The following is a 20,096-nucleotide window of genomic DNA, read 5'->3' on the forward strand; positions in this document are numbered from 1 at the left end:
ATACTTAAGTTGATGCTAACTTAAGCAGGATTGGCCCTTAATTAAACATAGCTCCAAAACTCTGTGTTTTACCTGGGATGTCGAGAAAAATTGTGCATGCAGGCTTGTACATGACTTGTTAGCATCATCCACAGAGCTCAGCATTAGATCCCTGATGAAGGAGCTTCAAAAGAGGCAACATGCATGATGGATGCATGCGGAGTGGATGGTATTTGCATGGTCATCTCTCTCTTGTTGAAAGCCTCCCTTTTGTGTGAGCATTTTTGTGCTTTTTGGCTTTGGCACAGCAGAACTCTCTTTGCTACAGAAATGACCTGTTTGGTCTGTCCTCTCCCAGGCGTGTGTGCAGTTGGGAAGCCGATGTGCCTGCTGTTCGAGTACATGGCCTACGGGGATCTGAACGAGTACCTGCGCGACCGCTCACCCCGCAACCTCTGCAGCCTGGCGCAGGGCAGTGGGGACACGAGGCTGCGCCTCCCGAACCCCCTGGCGCTGTGCTGCACCAGCCAGCTCTGCATTGCCAAACAGGTTGCCGCTGGCATGGCGTACCTCTCTGAGCGCAAGTTTGTCCACCGGGATTTGGCCACCAGGAACTGCCTCGTGGGGGAGAATATGGTGGTGAAAATTGCAGATTTTGGTCTCTCGAGGAACATGTATTCGGCTGACTATTACAAAGCAAATGAGAACGATGCCATTCCCATCCGTTGGATGCCCCCTGAGTCCATTTTCTACAACCGCTACACCACAGAGTCTGATGTGTGGGCCTATGGGGTGGTGCTGTGGGAGATCTTCTCCTACGGCATGCAGCCTTACTATGGGATGGCTCATGAAGAGGTCATCTACTACGTGAGGGATGGGAACGTCCTCTCCTGCCCAGACAATTGTCCTCTGGAGCTCTACAACCTGATGCGCCTCTGCTGGAGCAGGTTGCCTGCTGACCGGCCGGGCTTTGCCAGCATCCACCGCATCTTGGAGCGCATGTACGAGAGGGCCGTGGCCAACATGTCTGTCTGAGGGATACGTTTCCTTCCTTGTCTCCTGTGTCCACCTATTCAGACTGACTTGGACCAGCGCATGAGCTCCTGAGCAATGGTGGCTTGACACAATGTCCCACTCAGGGAGGAGAAACAGTTCCACTGCCAAGCAGAAATATAGACTGTACCCCTCTATGCACCTCCTTGAGCAGGACTGTACATGCCAAACAACAGGGCTGACCTTTAGCCACCAAGGACTCCTCAGGTTGGTGAGAGTGCTGGTCATGCTAACCCAGTACTTATATTTAGCATTTCCAGGAGCACAGAGTTGCCCAGGGAAGGCAAATTTCTGTTTCTTCCTAAGCACTGCTTCTTCCCTTCCTAACAGATCCCACCATGCCCTTCTGCATTTGCCTTCTTGGCTTTTACCTTTTTTCCCCCTTTCTCTTACATTTTCTAGTATTATTTTTTAAAAAGGTTGCAGAGTTCAATCTTCTTTTGGGGATACCATTTATTATGTTATTTTTGCAGAGTGTTTACTATTTTGTTTTTGCATACTCAGTCATTTTTGCAGAAAAAGGATGTTTCTAAATCCATACACCACTTTAATTTTCCTTTTGACTTCCACTCTCTCTCATTGCAATAACACTGACAGAGTCAAAACAGGAGCTGGACCACTGGCAGCCACCTGCATCTAGTGTTACAGAGATAGGCAAACGCCTGTAAAGCGTGACACTTTCTGTTTTCCAGTGTGGGAAATCCAGAGTCACATTCACTTGATGTTTGTTAAAGTCTCACCTAAAAGCTTTCCTTAAGCATCTCAGCACATCTTACCTACCTTCCCTTGAAGCAACAAAGCCATTTGGTACTGTGGGAGAAATTAATCCCAAAGGCCTGGTGCTGCACCTCATAGGCATCCAAGGGGTATTTATTTGCCACTGCATGGTCCTCACCATGCCAAAAGCAGGAAGAACTGCATCCCCTCTTGCAGAAGCATGGCAGGTTGTATTAATTGCTTATTTCCTTTTCCTTTACAATCTTTGCCTCCTGTTTCTGGTTTCCTTTCCTGACAGACTCTCCTAAGTCTGACTACAGTATTTGCTGGCCACCTTTCCTTGTGCTGCAGGTTAGAGACAGAGAAGTAAGGAAGGTGCATGTCAGCCACCAGTGTCCTTCTGGGAAGGTGCATGTCAGCCACCAGTGTCCTTCTGGGACAACCTGTCAGTTAGGAGAAAGTGGAGAAAGTGGGTGCATGTAAGAACTGCAAACTGTCCATCTGCAGGGCAAAGATGAGACTGCCTCAGGTACAGATAACCCACAGCCCATCTCCAAACACCAAAGGTTTCTCTGCTAAAGGTTCTCCAAATTGTAATGGATACTTCAGTACCAAAGAAAATTTTATTCTTCTGGTGACAGGTGTGACCTTTTAGCTCCTTGTGAGTGAGGAGCAGTTATGCCAGAGCTCCGTTGCTAATACAAAATACAGCCTGAGGCAGGGATGTGCACTATGACTATAGAGCAGGAGTGCAAATGAATGAGTGTTTAGTGTGGCTTCTGTAACTGGCACACACTGGTTTAGCCTACACAGAAAGCAGCACCAGAGAGCAGCTATCTATGGTTTCTGAAAGGTAAGCTTGAAAAAGTCTGTGAACCATTATAAAGAATAGAACTGGAAAGTCCATACCTTCTTCTGCTGCTCTCCTGTTTGTTTGGGGTTTTATTTTGTTGGTTTTGTTGGATTTTTCTCATATAACCATAGTTTGTTCCGATTGCAGCCACAACAGCATGATTTAATGTTTTCAGACCACTGCTGTCGCCTTCAATTGGAGCAAAGAGCTTGCAATTACCAAAAACAGTGGCAAGAAAAGAGATCTGGGCTGCAAAATGTTGAAATGCTAAAATGGTATCTGCACAGTGAGCACAAAATGGCCAGTGTTGTCTTACTCATTTAGCAGTCCTCATCATGCTATCACACAACAGTTTACTGAGGTCTGGATGCTAAAGACACCCTTGAAAATCCCAAAGCCCTCAATTTCAATAAAAAATTTTACTGGAGTTCCTTATACAGTTCCTTTTATCACATTATGACCACGTTGCAGTGTACATAGTTGAATTTGTTAGGTTGTATCAGCTCCCTGTCTGTCTTCCCTGTTCTGAGGAGGCAGAAGTGAGGAGGCAGGTCTGGAGGGATGAGGGGGTGATGCTGAGCTGAGTCCAAACACACAGCCCAGGACTTGCATCATCTCTGTAAGGGAGGGGGCACATTCAAGATCCTTGCAGTGCTCAAGGTATCAGGCATTTTGTCACACTCTTTAGAGAGGACAGGGTCAGAAGCTGTGTGTGGGTAGTGGTGTGGGTCCAGGTACCCAGCACCTCCTCTGAAGCTGGAATGATTCTTGTGCTAAGCAAAGCGCGCAGTAACAGGTGCAAAATCTGCACCATGTGCTAAATGTACACAAACACACCCATTTACAGCCTGGAGGACAGTCTGCCTTTCTGTCTTCTAGGATCCCAGTGCTGCCTTCAGTTGTTCATTCTCCCATTCCCCCAGGAAAATTATTTCAAAACCATAATCATAGTCTTCTTCTTGTTAGCTGCCTGTAATGCCACATGCTAGGAATTTTCACTCACTTTCTTTGTGAAAGAAAGACTCGTATAAACTTGGAAGGGTAGCCCTTTTAATCTCATTTTTCTAACCCAAACACATGTCTCAGTGGCCCCCTATTTAGGATAACAGTGGAAAATTTGGTCTTCCTCATCCAGCATTCCAGCCTTTGCATTGTAAGCATATACTGAAATGTGAAGTAGTCAGTGTCTGCAGGTCAGGAGGGGAAAAGCTTCCTTTCTTGCAGGAGGAAAGAGATAATTTTGAGACAGAGAAGCTCTCAGCAATACATTCTCCAGGGATGGTAATCACTTCTGTGCACTGATCCACCAGGAGGGCTTAGCACCTAGATGGTGCTGTCCTTTGAGGATTAAATTGTAGCAGGATTTCTGCTGCCTTAGTGTGTAGCTGGATATTACAATTTTCTTCTGCTGTATGCTTTTCAGCTTGCTAGGAGCTGGAGGTTGACTGCTTTCATGATATGACTTCTTTCACAGATTTTTTTTCTCCTCCTTATGTTTAAAATTCTGATGTCTTCATTATGTGTTATACAGTGTACAATGCCAGATTCTTCTAGACTTTCTGTACAACTATCATGTAACATGAAATTTTTTGAATGGGAGTAAACAAAGGGATTATGAGAGAGTAGAAGAGCAAGAAAAGTTTGTTGCTCAAAAAAGTTGCTTGGAAGCAAAAATATTTTGCTTTTCTAGTTTGTATTCATAATTCGTCTGGAGAGAGAGGATGAATCAAAAATGAACATTTTTGTGCTCATTTTAGAACATTTGTATCCTGCAAGGTAGAACACTTTTCTACATTTAGTTCTGTCCATACTGGCCCAAAAAATATGGAATGCTTCATGATTTTGCATGTCACCCTTGTGCAGGGACCATACTAACATGCAAATTTAAAATTAACCTTTTTGTTGCTTTGGTTCCCATTCCCACTGATAGCAAAGGGAGCCAGCAATCTGGGCAACTGGATAAGAACCCCAAGAAGAGGATTTGCAGCACATTTTATGTACCTATTCCCTTTGCAGGTGTGCTGCCTTGAGCACTGGCAGCACATATACATCTTTATCCTGGGTGACACATCTTTATCCTGGGTGACATATGTGAAATCTGACCAACTGAACAACACAGAAATCCTTTCACGTTCCTGTGCCTTTATTTAACAGGTGCATTTAAAATGCACTTTTATAAGCATAAATTCCATAATTGATTGGACACTGTTTACAACATGATCAAGTTTGGTTCAGATCCTCTCGAACACTGTAGGCTAAACGTAACTGTCTCATCTCATTTACTCAAGGGAATATACTAGTTAAGTTCTTATTCTGTGAATGTTTGTTATATCTTTATAAATGATGGCTTTGAAAGACATCCCTAGCAGAGATGTACATTTCTCACTATCTAACCTGTGTAACTCCTGTGTGCAATATTTTATAAAATAAAGAGACATTGAAAAGGATAATACTAGTTCTGTTATCTCTGTTCTTTTCCTTCTCCAGCATGTTTCTGGGGTTTTTTTGCTTTAGTTTTTGTTTTTGTGGGTTTTTTTTTCCTGAATAGGGATATGTTTCATTTTACTAAAATATCTTCATTACAGTGATTATACTGCAGGCAGTTGCAGTAATAAGTTAATTTATTATGTGTGCTGAAAGGCATATTGTTTTGGTGGGTTAAATTGGGTGCTGTAGGAACACATTAAGAAATTTTACATTATGAGAGCACAGTAAGGTGGGACAAGGGAAAAGAGAATGTTTTTACAGTAATGTAGAATGGAGTCCCTTTATGACTATTCCAAGGTGTAAGATTCCTCACACAGATAGGAATGACATCTGTCTCCCTCCAAATATCTGCTGGTATTTGTGCCTGGATTCTGGTCTCACAGCTAGATGTGTGGAATTTAAGTGTGATATAAAATCAAAATGAAATTGTTTGTTGTTTGTAGAATACAACTGAGCAAAGTTTCATGCTTATGAGTTTATCTAAAAGGCTATAATTTCTTTTTTTCTGCACACGATCCTTGAAGATGAACTCACTCAGTAAGTCTATGGGAATTTTAACTATTTAAAAATAAATTGCAAATCTATTACAATCAGAAATGGGGAATCAAACAAAACTTTCTGACTACAATTAGTCAGGCAAATTGGAAAGTACATTCTTTATTTCTCTCTCTTCCCCTTGACATCCCCCAATACAAAGTGTTTTCTGCAAATCTTCTTGCTAGAAACCTTAGAGGAAAAAATGTTTTGTAAATATTGCTGAAGAAGTCATTAATGAATTAGGAAAGGAGTAATTTTTTCATCTTCTCAGTCAGATTGAACCATATTAAAGTGTTGACTGTTACATGCCAAGTTTTTTAAGGCACAAGAAGTGGTGCACTCATTTCCCACCACCAAATGAACAGACTTTTGAATATGTAGAGAAACATTCTTCTAGCCTGGCTAAAAAGTTGACCCTATGACAGAACCTGTTGTCTTCAGCAATACAATCTCTGCCAGGCTTCCCTCCTTCCAACCCCCTTCTGAGGTCACCTGAACCAGACAGCTCAATGTGATGATGTCCCCAGTGCCTTGTGTCACCCTGAGTATTTTGGGTAATTCAGCCATCTGCATGAAGCAATGAGATTAACTTGTGGCTGGGAAAAGCAGAAGCATGTAATAGATAATTTAATTTTCCTTGACTTTTATATGTGATTTTGTAAATGCATATCCTTTTGTTTGTGTAGGTGTGTATGGGAAGAGGGTGAGCAAGCTTGATTTGTGGGGAGGGCAAAAGAAGTTTCACTAAATCCTCCATGCAAATTCCTTGTTGTGTGTTTTCATTCATTTGAAATCTTTGTATCTTCAGCTGAATGTAATGACATCTAGCTTCCTCAAAGCAAAGTCCTAAGAGGCCTTTGCTAAGTTTCTGTCATTGCAGTGATGTGGGAGATGCTGCCCCTCTGCTGCTGGTGTGAAGCTCAGAAGTACCATGAAGCAGCTTTTCATATTTCATAAAGAATCCACAGGATTTCAGTGGTGTTCAAATGCAGGATTAGGATAATTTTATTATTAACAAGAAGGAAAAAAAGAAAAAAAAACACCTATCAATTCACCTATTCTACCAAAACCACAGACTATCATAATAATGTCACGGGTGTTTTACAAGTTTCTCAGCCTTGGGAGAAAAATTATGTACCCATTCACTGACAAATCTTTAGAAACTCACCTTTTCATACAGTGCTGTGCATAGCCAAGAGCATTTCCGGGAGGCCTCTGTCCGTACTTAGTGGCACAGTGGCCAGTTGTAACTGTAGAAAGGGGAACATATGAGGAGTTTGAAGCTGCCATTAAAACCAGAACTAGAAATTTTCTTCAGTGCTGGAGTGGTAGCCCTTAGCAAAGGTTATACTTTACACCACTGACATATTCATGTGCTAAAACAGCATCTTATAGTATCCCACAAAATTTAGTATTGAATAAATAAGGGTTTCATCAGGAACTGATAGACAGAAGATTTTATGATAAATCTGGACCAAAAAGCAATAAATTAATTAATTTATTATATTTATTGAAGAAATATTTTTCTTCTGACTGCTGGGATGCTTTAAATCTTTTTCCATTTATAGGCCAGTGTGCTTACTTTGACTGTGAGATAACCACACCATACATTTCTACAGGGCATGAGTGAACATATTGAAGCACTTGTATGTTTATTTGCCCTCCTCCATGGCTCTTACATAAAAGAGATGTTACACTTTAGGAGTTTATATAGGCTAGCTAACTTTTATGTAAACAAAAATCTTAATGGAAGAGGGGATCTGTGCAGAAATGAGGAGTGCTAGATGAATGAATGGGCATTATTCACCTTCTGGATGTTGAGATCATGCTGTGCTAAATTTGACTTCTTATTTAAAGCAGTGCTAACTTCAAAGCAGTGACACTGAAGAACAGGAGTGCTTTGGTTATTGTGAAGAAGCCCGTGTCTGGCTGCAAACAGAGGAGATGGTGTGGGACCGCTACACAGGAAGTGCAGCAAGAAGTAGGGCATTCGTCAGCTGAGGAGCACACCATTTTCCTGAGCGATACAATACCAGGCACAGTCAGTCCTATGCTAGACTATCTCAGATTCGACCGACATTTATTTGCAGTGCTTTTGTTAGTTTTTCTTCTGTTTAGGAACACAATGAGTTCTCTTGATGCTCATGCTCCAAGACTCTGAACTCTCCACACCTTGTGCTCTTCTCAAGCAGCAGGGCAGCCCTGCTCTCTTTTCTTTCCTCCCAGCAATGCACCACTTTCATCTGATCACAGGGTCCAGGTAGGTGTCTGTTTGTGGAGCAGGGCAACATCACTAAACAAGTATGTTTCCACACCTCTTACAGTGGTGAAGCTGTGGCTTTTTGGCCCCTGTATAGAGCAGCACCATCTCTACCCCCAGCAGGTACCTGACCCACAATACAGATGCAAGTCTTTTTGGGGCTGGGAGGCTGCATTTGGTTTGGAAAGAGCTCCTGGAGAGGACTGTACAAAATGTTCAGCTCAAAACTTCCAGCAATGAAAAGCCACCCAGGTTTGGGTGTCAGTACTGGCCCTGATGAACTTTGCCAGGAGCGTCTGCATGCCGCTAGGCTGCTGAACAGCCACATTTCAAGAGAAACTGCTCTGATTTATAGCTCTGTGTCAGTAGCACATTGCAGTCCAACAGCTGTGGACTGGCAGGGGAATGGACAAGACAACTTGGTATTGGTATGTCTTACATGTGAGATCTTCATGTCAACAGCAAAGCATTTTAATGATTTGTCCTCTCAGTAATCTCAGATGTGAAAAACTGTGACTGTTTGGGCACCAGGTGACACCTGTCTAGACAAAACAATACATTTTTGGCTAATCTATTTTACTATGTACCTCACCTCATACAGACACCACCCTAGGATACTTACAGACTGTGTTGAAGAGAATTGTTGTCTCTTTTGCTAACAATATGCACTATTGCCCTGAGCCTACAGGACAGAAGAGTATTTGATTTTGCTTGTGTGAGATAAATCCTGTCAATAAGAGAGATAATCTGCCTATTTAGAAACATACCCTGACTCAGCAAGACTTACACAAATATTTTTCTTGGACAGCTACCATGCAGTCAAGTAGCTGCTACTACTACACTTTTACCCTTTTATGCCAGTCCATACAAAGGATTATCTGTTAGCAAGAAGTTTTTTTAAAAATAACTTGAGATAAGATGTTAAATTAAATTCTTACACATGAAATAAAAATATCTCTGTCTACAATAAAAAATATGCACAGTTCATGCTTTTGGAACTCTGAGATCCTCTTTGCCTTCACTGGAAATTCTCACTTTACCCAGAGATTAGTGGGGCTGATAATTATTCACTGCTTCTGCCAGCACTGAAATGAAGAGGCTTCCAATGAACTTCAAAACAAGGATGCAAAAAATCACATATTGGGCACAATTACATGCACAGGAGGCTACAGATGCCAAAGTATGAACAAATTTAAAGAAAAAGAAAACAAAACAGATTACAAAAAAATCATATGGAAGAGGCCTGTCAATTTACATTACATTTGACATTTTTAATGCTTTACGCTGCTGTTTGCTAGAGCATTTTGGAGGAACAAAGAGCAAAAACCTACTTTATGGCTGTTGGTATGATCTGAACTGGTGCTTTTCTTAAACTATCTGCTGGTAACTGTTGGAGTAATGATACCAAATATCTGTCCTTCTGATACATGGTTTACTGCTCCTCTTCTAAGATTTCTTTGCAGAAGGGCCTAGGTTGTAAAATCTGGGCCCAGATCACAGGTGGCTCCTACCCAAAGGATAATTGGTTGGTCTGTCCTTGGCATTGGCATGTTACTGGACAGAAAAATGTTAACTTTTTGTTTTCTTGTACTGTGTTTTACTTTCTCTTGGATAATGCTTATAACACCTTCTGAACCAGAACCTGAGCATCCTTCAATAGGCAACTGCCCGGTGTGCACCTGCTGGGCTGCAAGAATCAGAATAAAATTCTCGTGCATCTCGAATTGTTGCTACCCACTGACTGTGTCAATGACTTTTGACCATGTTTCTAGCTGACAGAGATGCAACAGTATTAAACATTGAAGGGAAATAACTGAAAAGCATAAGGAAAAAAGACTACATGATACAGAGTAAGAAGCCAAGCTCATTTGCAGAGGAAGCTTCTAGGGACTGATGCTCCTACAACTGCACATAGTACCTACACTTCAGCTGAGAAGTCTAACCCTGTGATCCCACTCTGGCAGATGGGATTGAACACAGACATTTTCCAAGTTAAAATCACAAGCACCTGTGTTTGGAGCACCTGACCCTCAGCAAGCCATAGGGAAATGTGCACTGACAGGTGCATGCACACTCCACTGGATTCTGAAGTCCACCTGTGTCCCTAAGGCAACCCCTGCACTGAACTGATTTGGTCACACACATCACAGGGTCATGTAATAGTCTTCCTGCAGATTTGGCAATGCCGTAACTTGTAAAACACCAGCACAGTATCAGCAGCAGTACTTAGCAAGTACTTTTTCCATCTAGTCACTAACAGCCCTCAGTCCTCAGCTTTAAATGATTGCAGCCAAATGCAGTTCTTTCACTTCCAAACCCTGAAACCATTGACCTAAGCAGCTGGCTGCCTTGTGTGTCTCCTGGGGCGATCTTTTTCCAAAGAAACCCATGATTCATCTGCAGATGGCTCCCTGAATCAGCAGGCAGCTCCACCCACAGCCAAAAAACCTGACAATCCCAGTGCTTGCTGCCCCAGCAAGGATGTGAACCCAGGGCTGGCACGGGACACTCCGCATTTTCAGAAACTCCTTGCTTTCTTTCAGTCTCAGTGCTTGGCTGGGTGGTAGGAAGGAGAAAGACTTGTGGGACACACTGTTCACAATGGTGGGGATTTGTGTTGGAGAGACACTGTGATACTGCAGGACAACATCCACAAGGCAACCCAGGATGGGTGTGACTACTTTTGGGATGGCTTTTCTGTCTTTCTGAAGAACACAATTTGTCCTAGCTGAGCAGCAGCAAGTGTGTTGATGCTGTTACCAAGTAACAGACATGGTGGGATACAGCAGGGATCATTTCTTGATCTGCTCCATTTCCTGGGGAAGGAAAAGTGGGGCAGAAGTGTGAGACTCATCCTTCATTCTCCCCTGCATTGTTAGTGCAGCTTGCTGACCCTTGAATTTGAACTTCCCATGATTTTGGTACTATCAGGAGAATGTGGCTTGCTCATAACATGCATGAAAATGCCAGCCTCACTGTTGACAGAAAAGTTTTTGTAATATCAACAGTCTGCAAGACAAAGATTTATAACACCTATGCTGCTGTAAATACATACATAACACAGTTTTTCGAGTGGATGCAGATTCATGCTAGAATTATATAAGAATGACCTGTACTTGACCTCCCCTTGCAGTTTCCCGCATGCAATGAAAAATATTCTGGTGACAAACTTATTATTGGATCCAAACAGTTTAGCAAATTTCAGATATAAAAATTTCTGGTAAGCTGAGACTCAAAATAGCCTGATGCTGCCTTCAGCACTTCTTCCAGATGTGCAGTTTTGGTGGCAGATAGACAAGGAAAATTTCCTCTCTCCCTCTTTCCCCTTGCTTCAGAGGTACTTCCATAAAGAAGAGCCTTCTGGTAGTCCCTGCCTGTCTGAATTAATAGGTTACAGCAAGCTCTGAGGGAGTGTCTTTCCTGCCCTTCCTATGAGATTTGTCTTATTATTTTTTTCTTTAATTAAATGCATATTTCAAGAAGGCAAAAATCTGGCAGTTTGCCACCTACAGCAGTACAACTTAATCTTGTGGGTCTCCCAGGTCAAATGACAGGAGGGCACTGGAAGTCCCCTGCCTCCTAACACTTGCAACAGATCCAATGCAGCAGCGGGAGAGCAAGAGGGAAAAACAAGGAGACATAAAATACTTTGCTTGGTTCCATAGTTGTTACCTAAACCTGTGTGGTGGGAAGAGAATGCTGTAACTTGTGGCTCCAATCACCACATCCAACTCATTATTTGAGGTTCATTCAATATGAGATAGTATAGTAAAAAAAGGGCAACACTGACAGGGCAGAAATTATGATGTCTGGCTCCAGATCAGAAGGCTGAAGGATCAGCTTTATTAAAACTATACTAAATTACATTAATACACTATTTAAAGAGACACTATTCTATTCTACATACTTACTTCTTACTTACCTATCAACTAACTACTAACAAACTTGTGACTGCCTGCTGAGGGTCTGAGACACAGCTGGATTCAATTGGTCATTGAACCCAAACAACCTTCACCAGAATCCAATCAAGCAATCACTTCAGGTAAACAATTCCATTACCAAATTCCACATGGAGAAAACAAAGGAGCAGAGATAAAGATTGTTTTCTCTTCTTCTCTCTGTGCTTCTCTTGAGAGACAGAATTATGTCTCTCTGCCCAGAGAATGTGAATGCCACAAGATAGTCTGCCTGTTGCTGAGCAAGGAGAGATTCTCTGCTCCTATTGTGAATGGATTGAGATCAAGATAGTAATTAATCCCTATTGTGTATTTTGTATGAGCTTCTGAGAGCTGCTATGAAGTCAATAGGTGAGAATACTTAAGCAGGCTTGCCCTAAGGGTGTGTGCAGTTTATCCCTTTCTGAGCACAGAAGTTCAGTATTTGACAGAGACTTGCCTATAAACATCTGACTAGGAACCAAAAACTTATTGCCAAACAGGATAGTTCTCTGAAACAGGTTCAGCCATGTTCTTTACACTGCTCTGGGTAAAGTACAGACAAAAATATGTTATATGTCATTACAACTATTACATTTGGCATAATAGGGTCTCATTCAGCTCTCACTGAAGACAGCTGAACAATTCCCATTGACCCCAATTAGGAGATGGCTACAATTCATGGCCAACTGCAGTTAAGTTAAACACAAATCTGAGCATTCCAAAAGCAATAAGGAATGCTGAATTGGCTGGTTTTCCCTGGGATTGGCATCTCTGGAGGTTCAAGATGACAAATGTACCTGAACCTTTCTTTGAGAATTTATTTTACAAAAAAACCCAGGCCCTTAGAAAGCCCTTTCATGGGCTCTTTTTACCAGTACAGAACATTAACTTCTTCAAGAAAGATACTTTATAAATCAGTTAAACTGAAACTGCTAAAACAGTATTTGGGAAACCGAGGCAGAGGGTGAAGCTATCCATTCCTTTCTTTCATTTTAACATATATTACATTAATGATTATTCCCTGACTTTCTTTGACAAAACAATGACAAATTTCTGCAGTTATTCTGGGGCACAAAGCATTAATGGAAAAAAATTAATACTGCTGCAGAGTTGGAAATGGTTTGGATTACACATGTTTCATCATCACTAACTGTGGTACTGGCTGGGTACTGTTGCGCTGTCTCTGTTTCAGTGTTAATTGGCAAAGGAAAGAGAAGAGCTGGAGGAATCAACTCTCACAGTGATTGCCCAAAATATTTGACAGTCCTGTCCAATGGAGACCTTCCCCCATCCTCCTTTCTGATCTTGAGAAAACAGGGCAGTAACTCACATGACTCTTCAAGTCAGGCTGCTATACTCTCCTCCCTCTAATAAAACAGCAAATTGAGGACAAGATAAGGATAAGCATTGCACTCAGTAACATTGAGGTTTGTAGAGGCTGAGACATGAGTAGTAAGTAGCTCTTGGCTGCCTAAAAAGCTACAGGGCACTTCATCAAATGGAAACACAGAAAGTTAGAAAATGGATGGAAAAAAAAGCCCAAATAAAAATCACCTGTGTTCTTCTATCTAAACAGAATTAAGAAATTTCAGGAAGAAGTAAGTTTCTCCCTCCAAAAATAAAAAAACAAAAACAAACTCAAGAGGAGCTATAACTGCTGTGTTCTGTGGCTTGTGCTGTGGTGTGGATCAGGGTCACACAAGAATGAGCTATACAGGTGTAAAGATGTAAAGGGCTGAGAAAGTGTCAACAGGTTTGTCCAGTTCGGATACCTTGCAGGAGGTGTGTGTCTATTTCTTAGGGGATGTTGGACTTACAAAATACGATGCATATTTAAATCACACCCACAGATCATGCTGCCACAATGGAGACAACAGCACAGAATATTTTCTGGGGGAGGAGATAGAAAATCTGTTAACTTCCTTGAAGACAGGGAAGCCATGCAGAGAGACCTTGAGAAATTAGAGGGCTCAGGAATCATCAACTGTATGAAGTTCAATAGGGGACAATACTACATTCTTCATCTGTGATGGGGCAACCCTGGATGTACAGACAGAACAGGGAATAAGAGGCAGTGTTCCAGAAGGGAACCTGGGGGTCCTGGTCAATGACAAGCTGAACATGAGCCAGCAGTGCCCTGGCAGCCAGGAGGGCTCCCATATCCTGGGGTGCATCAGGCACGGCATCACATCTGGGCAAGGGAAGGATTGTCCTGCTCTGCTCTGCACTGGGGCAGCCTCTCCTTGAGTGCTGGGGGCAGTTTTGGGTGTCACAACACAAAAAGGACATTAAATAGTTAGAGAGTGTTCAGAGAAAGGCAACAAAGATAGTGAAGGGTCTGGAGGTGAAGCCCTGTGAGGAGTGGCTGAGGTCACTCAGACTATTCAGCCTGGAGGAGACTGAGGGGAGACCTCACTGCAGATACAACTTCCTCATGAGTGGAAGAGGAGAGGCAGCACTGATCTCTTCTCTGGTGATGGTGACAGGACCTGAAGGAGTGGCCTATGAAGGAGGGTTTAGGTTGGATATTAGAAAAAATTCTTTCCCCAGATGGTGGTTGGGTACTGGAACCGGCTCCCCAGGGAAGTGGTCTCAGTATTGTCCAAGTGTTTGGACAATACACTTGGGTGCAAGTGTTGGGCCAGGAGTTGGACTCAATGATCGTCAACTTCCCTTCCAAATCAGAATTCTGTGAAAAGCAAAAGTCATGAGGAAGAGCTGGCTGAAGATAATTTAATAGCTCCTTCAGTTCAGTTCTTCTTGCACGCCCTGTGGGGGAGATAAAACTGACTCTTGGCTAGCTGATATCTCTTCCAGGAGGGGAACAGAAAAGGTTTAGAGCTTTTGTTTCATACTTTGTTTCTGGACCACAGTTCTCTTTGCCTGCACATTTCAAGTGTCTTTGTGTGTGCTCTCAAACTTGTGGCAATGTCTGCCAACTCAAGCAGTCTCAGGCCACACACACAGCATCTATGGACTCTTAGAAACAACAGCCATTGCATTTCAGGGCAGGGAATTAGCTCATAAATATTTACAAGGCTGTCAGTTACAAAACTATTAACAAGACAGCTCTGATCAGAATAGGGGAGATGGGCCACAGCATGTCTGACTAGTCTGGTAGTTGCCCAGCAAAATAATTTTTGAGCGTAAGGAAAGCAGTTTTCCTCCTCCTTCCTCACAAACAAAGTAAGAGTGTACACTGCAGGATGGCTGCAAAATCCAGTACTGCTCAAAACATGTCCCTTGAGGCTGTATTTTTTAATCCATAAATAAGTATACTTTTTTTTTTTTTTTTTTTTTTTTTTTTTTTTTTTTCCAGAGAGACTAACTTGTCTCCATAATCTCACACATTGCTGGAAACGGAGCCTGAATACATCAACTTGATCATGACCCAGAGTCCCAGTTCACAAAGTCCTGGCCCCACTCAAGCCAGTGCCAACAGGACAGAGCTAAACATCACTCCAGTATCCTGACTCACTGTTCTGCTTCCTAATGAGAAGACGCAGCCATGCCTAGGGTCTCCTGAAGACACACATGCTGCTCTCACCCTTCTCTTGGTAGCGAGATGTGGTATTCACACCCCTCTGAACAGAGAGATACTGAGCTTTCTCAGGATTTCTCCTGAGAGAAGTTGTGAGAGAAGCAGAGAAAAGAGAATCAAAACAGTTCTTATCTCATTTGCTGCTCCTGTGTTTGTGCCCATGTGGAATGTGTTCTGGAGATTGTTTATCCATTGGTGATAGTTGTTTGGGTTCACTGCCCAATTGGATCCACGTGTGTGTCGTGTGTTGGGACTCTTAGGAGAGACTCACAGGTTTTCTAGTTAGGTGTTAGTGGTAGTTCTTGTTAGTGTAATATAGTTATAGTATAATATAGTTTAATAAAGTACTTAATTAACCTTCTGAAATCATTGGATCAGAGCATCATTCTTCCTGCTGATTGGACTCTGCATTTTACTATAGCGAGGTCCAGGGACATACCAGCAAGATGCCTCTGCCTGTGGGCTTGGTCCTAATCTCCCTTGGAGCGCCTGCAGCCAGACCACACCTGCAGGCACTAAATCAAACCTCTGAAGGCTATGCTGGCGTTTGCCAAAACAGAAATTCACTGCTGCAAACTGGGAACCATCCTTGTCTGAAGGAACCAATTGGCACTCTTCAAAGACAGGCTCTTGGAAAATATAAATAGGAAGCTGTTGGTATTTTGGTGTTTTTTTGGATAGTTTGTTGCTTTTTTAAACTGATCATGGTAAAAGACCTGAAGGCTTAGCACAATGTTTTGAACAACAATATGCACCAGGGCATAGAAAGGAAAAGATGAGCTGTAGTAGATAGGTGCGAGACCCTTGCAAATGGGGAAATGAGAAGGTTGATATAGATGCAAATTTTTTCCTTGATCCAAATCACATGAGACACAAACACAACCCAAATTATCTGGGAGTATGCGCCAGATTGCCTGAAGCAAGCTCAGCAACAGAGATTGAACAAAACTTGGAGCTTCTAGTTTGGTGAGAAGTCCACAGCTTTGTGAGACAAGGAAAAGCCTGAAGCCCATGTATAATGAACAGAGTGAAAGTATGTTGCTCCATTTCCAGTTATTTCTCTTCTGCTTCTTCCTTCTCTTCTGCTTCTTCCTTTTGACCTAGTGGCATTGGCTTAGGTCCTGTTCTAACTGGCACACTTTGAGGTAATGCTCCAAGCACATCCCTGGAGCACAGAAAGCTATCGTGCTTTAGCAATGGTATTCACCAATTAAGTGCTCTCACTGAGACTCTCCAAACCATGAGCTGCTTTCTTGTTATCCCTCCCTTTCTCCCTCCCTCTACAAGTGGCTGGAATTGAGAACTGGAGGCACAAAAGGTGGAGATAAGAACATTTTACTGGAAAAAAAAATGAGGTAGGAAAATGAACCACAACAGCAACAATAGTAATTGCAGAGGGTGCAAGAAAGAGGCAAACAATTCACAGGAAAACCTGCACCACAGTATGCCAACCTGGCAGGGACTCCTTCTCCTGGGAACAGATCCCCAAACCCTCTCACCTGGCAATGACATGAAGTAGTATAGGATATTGTCCAGGTCCTATCCATGCCTCCTCTTGGCTAATGTAAAAGTCCTGGCTGGAAATAGGATAAAAGATCTACCTACATAGATTTAACTTAGGGGTTAGGTCTTAAAGGCAAGTTTTTTAGAGAGAGCCTGCCTCTTATTTTGCATAACCCCAGCACTCAGCTTCATGTATCTATGAACCCATTGAACTCGGGAAAAGGAGTCAAGAAGCAATGGCATGAGAGCAGCAGCCTCTTGGCATATTTTATCCACTAGGCACTCAGTAAATTATAAGTCTTAAGCCATGGTTCAAGGAGTTTTTTGGTGAGTACTTCTGCTCATCATTGGATCTGTGTGGAAAGATTCTGAAATGACACACTTTTTGCTGGCTGGTTTGGCTCTCAGCTCTCTTCATGGATACATGAAAAAGTGGGGAAAGATGCAATTTTGTTAATTTTTCCATGGCTCTTGCAAGGTATAGAAATTCAAGGTGTTGGATGTCTTTTAAGGTGTACTAGGAACAAAAGGACCATGCCAGTAGAGGCTGAAAATCATGAATCCTGCTTAATTTTTTTCTGCCACACCCACTCCAGGGAGTTTTTCAAACTTCACTACACTTCCTATCTCCAAACTGTTGTGAGAGAACAACACACACATTTGTTTCACCAGTGACCACATGAGACATTCTGATGTCCAGTGAGATGAAACAAGATGACAGGCCAGGTGTTTCCAGAACCTCTCATGCAACAGGAATGGACAGCCAATAAAAAATCTCAGATTTTTGCCAAAAATGACAATAGTGTACCTAATGCTGCCCATGCTGTCTACCCCTGAGGCTGCTCTCAAAAAGCATGGCACTGGCAGATCTGTTATCCTACAGATGCTACAGAGGTGAACATCTGCAGGGCCAATTCATAACACAGCTGAAGTAATGGCATGCAGTTTCTTATGTCCCATGGAATGAAACCCTCCAGCCTGGATGTGAGTCCTAAGAGCAAGTCAGTCTGGCATTTCCACTGAAATCTTCAGTTTCAAAGCTCTGTGTGCACTCTGCATACTCTGATCTCGTGGTAAGCTATAGAGACTACTTGTGACTGTTCTGTGTGTGGTCAGGAGGTTCCATGAAGATGTTGAATAATGAAACAGACTCCAGCATGTTCTTTTCACATCTCTTGATTTGACTTATACTATAAAATGATAGGAGACTGAGACCACAAGTTTCTGAAGATATTTTGGAGATAAATTTACAAGTGGAACAAATAATGGAAAATTGTTATGATTAAAAAACCCTGAAATATTTTGTAAAAATCAATGTCACAGTATGAAAGGACTCACTAGAGTGCTACTTCTTCTTTGCTGAGGAGCAGAAATAAAAAATACCCTCAGTTTTGGTGGGACTCAGTCTTCTGAAATAGAAATAGAGGAATTGTAGGATTTTTTTCTGGATGGAGATCAGGTCTCTATTCAGGGTTTACTTCATTTGCAGACTTCTTGCAGAGAAATATAAAACTGTATATGTAAAGGATAAAACTAGATGTCTGAGGAAAAGCCACATTCTGAGGAATGCAACAGATATTTTCCAAAAATAAGAAGGATTTGGAACAAGATATGCACTTTCTTCAAGACACAGAAAATATTTGTCTAAGTCCTTTTCTGACAGGCTGCAAAAGGTGCATAATGCAATGAGTTAACTCTCACTTTATACTATACTTCAAAATACCACCTTTTCCTTATCACTGACCTCAATTCTACTCCTTTCCTCTACTCAGCAAAACAAATACATGCATGTTTAATTTCAACCATGCGCTCAGATACTTTGCTGGAGCAGTACAGACACTTAGCTCATGATAGAAGCTGAATTTTGCTGGGGTTGCTGTGACACCCCAGTACTCCAGAAACTGACAAATCTTACCCCACGGACTTTTGCAGAGCTTGGAATTTAATCAATTACCCCATGGGAATCTCTCTGTATGTGGGGGGTCAAGCTCTTCTCTTTAATAGAAAATGGGAGCTGAAATGTGGCTCTCTGCTGTTCCCAAACACACCCAGAATATTTTTTTTGTATCCTTTGCAAGATCTTCTTTTCCCTCAGCAAAGCTGTAGGTCCATGAACGCCCTGGTGAAATTACAACCCTGGACTTTGCAAATGCTTCCTTGCCCATTTGTCAAGAGGAGGAATGCATGCTGCAGGGGGAATGTAGAACTTTTACAAGAAACAGCAAGTATCAGGTGTTGCAATATATATTCTACTTAACGCTGTATTGGTGACAGGTTACTTTTTATTAAAGAGCTTAAGAAAGAATGGGTAGAGATGAGAGTCCTTAGAGGACAACCTGTTGTCACTCAAGCCTTATGTCTTCATTCTGTGACAGCAATGTCCACTGAATCAGAAATAACAGAACAACAAAAAAAAACCCAACATAAACTGGTTTTCAACTAGTTTTCTCCTAATTAATACTGCAAAGTGTAGAAACATTGTAGGATTTTTTTCAGAAATACAATATCCAAAGGCCTGTGCTGGCTTTCTGAAATGTTTTCATTACAGGTGTCTGTATGCAATTTATAAAGTCTCCCACTTTGTCAGCAGGCAAAACTCAGGAGGACACATGTGCCCTGCCTACCCTTTTATTCACATGTGCCTTGTCAAGTTCTTTCCAACTCCTTTTATTTAGTGAAGATGCCACATAAATTTCTGGCTGAGGTCCTGCTACAGGTGGGAGAGAAACTCTCCCTAAAGATGTGATCTTCCTGCATTATTCAGTGCAAAAAAAAAAAAAAAAAAAAAAAGTGCCTTTCCCTGTCCTGTGCAGCACGTAAAGTGCTGGAGCTCCTGCAGTCAGCACAGTGAGAAGAACAAGGTCTTCCTTTGGCAGGTCCCATCTGTGGCCAGGTGGTGACTGTCATGTAAGAGAAAGGTCACAGCCTCTGTGACATTACACGCCTCAAACAATGGGGCAATGTCTTTTGAGCAGAGAAACTACATCTCCCAGAGGGGAGCACATATTGTTTCACGCCCTTCAAGATGGAAGCTGTTACAGGGCTTTGATTGTGGAGGTGCTTGTGCTTGCAGCTCTGGATGCCCTCTCAGGGCAGGATGTTCCTCCGCTCCCTAGCCAAGGGAGACTTATGAATAAACTATTAAACAATATTGTTGGGGGGAATTTTCCAGGAGTTCCATAAAACACTGTGGTCAGTTGAAAACAAAGCAAGGCCCAGTCCCTGGAA

The 20,096-nt window shown here is 42.3% G+C and overlaps 1 protein-coding gene and 1 non-coding gene across 2 annotated transcripts in view; one reads left to right on the top strand and one right to left on the bottom strand.

Moving 5' to 3' along the window:
* MUSK (muscle associated receptor tyrosine kinase) overlaps nucleotides 1-14,435 on the top strand; it is a 70,829-nt gene extending 56,394 nt beyond the window's left edge. The window contains exon 17 of the mRNA XM_021525011.3: nucleotides 338-14,435. Within this exon, the coding sequence (XP_021380686.2) occupies nucleotides 338-1,014 (677 nt within the window). The 3' untranslated portion in view covers nucleotides 1,015-14,435. The remainder of the gene's footprint in view (nucleotides 1-337) is intronic.
* LOC146763740 (U6 spliceosomal RNA) lies at nucleotides 4,421-4,538 on the bottom strand. The gene has a single exon (XR_014951737.1). It is a non-coding gene; the product is annotated as a U6 spliceosomal RNA (small nuclear RNA).
* Nucleotides 14,436-20,096: the final 5,661 nt, after the last annotated feature.

Source organism: Lonchura striata, chromosome Z (assembly GCF_050655825.1).
Source record: "Lonchura striata isolate lonStrDom1 chromosome Z, ASM5065582v1, whole genome shotgun sequence".
In the NCBI taxonomy this organism is placed as follows: domain Eukaryota; kingdom Metazoa; phylum Chordata; class Aves; order Passeriformes; family Estrildidae; genus Lonchura; species Lonchura striata.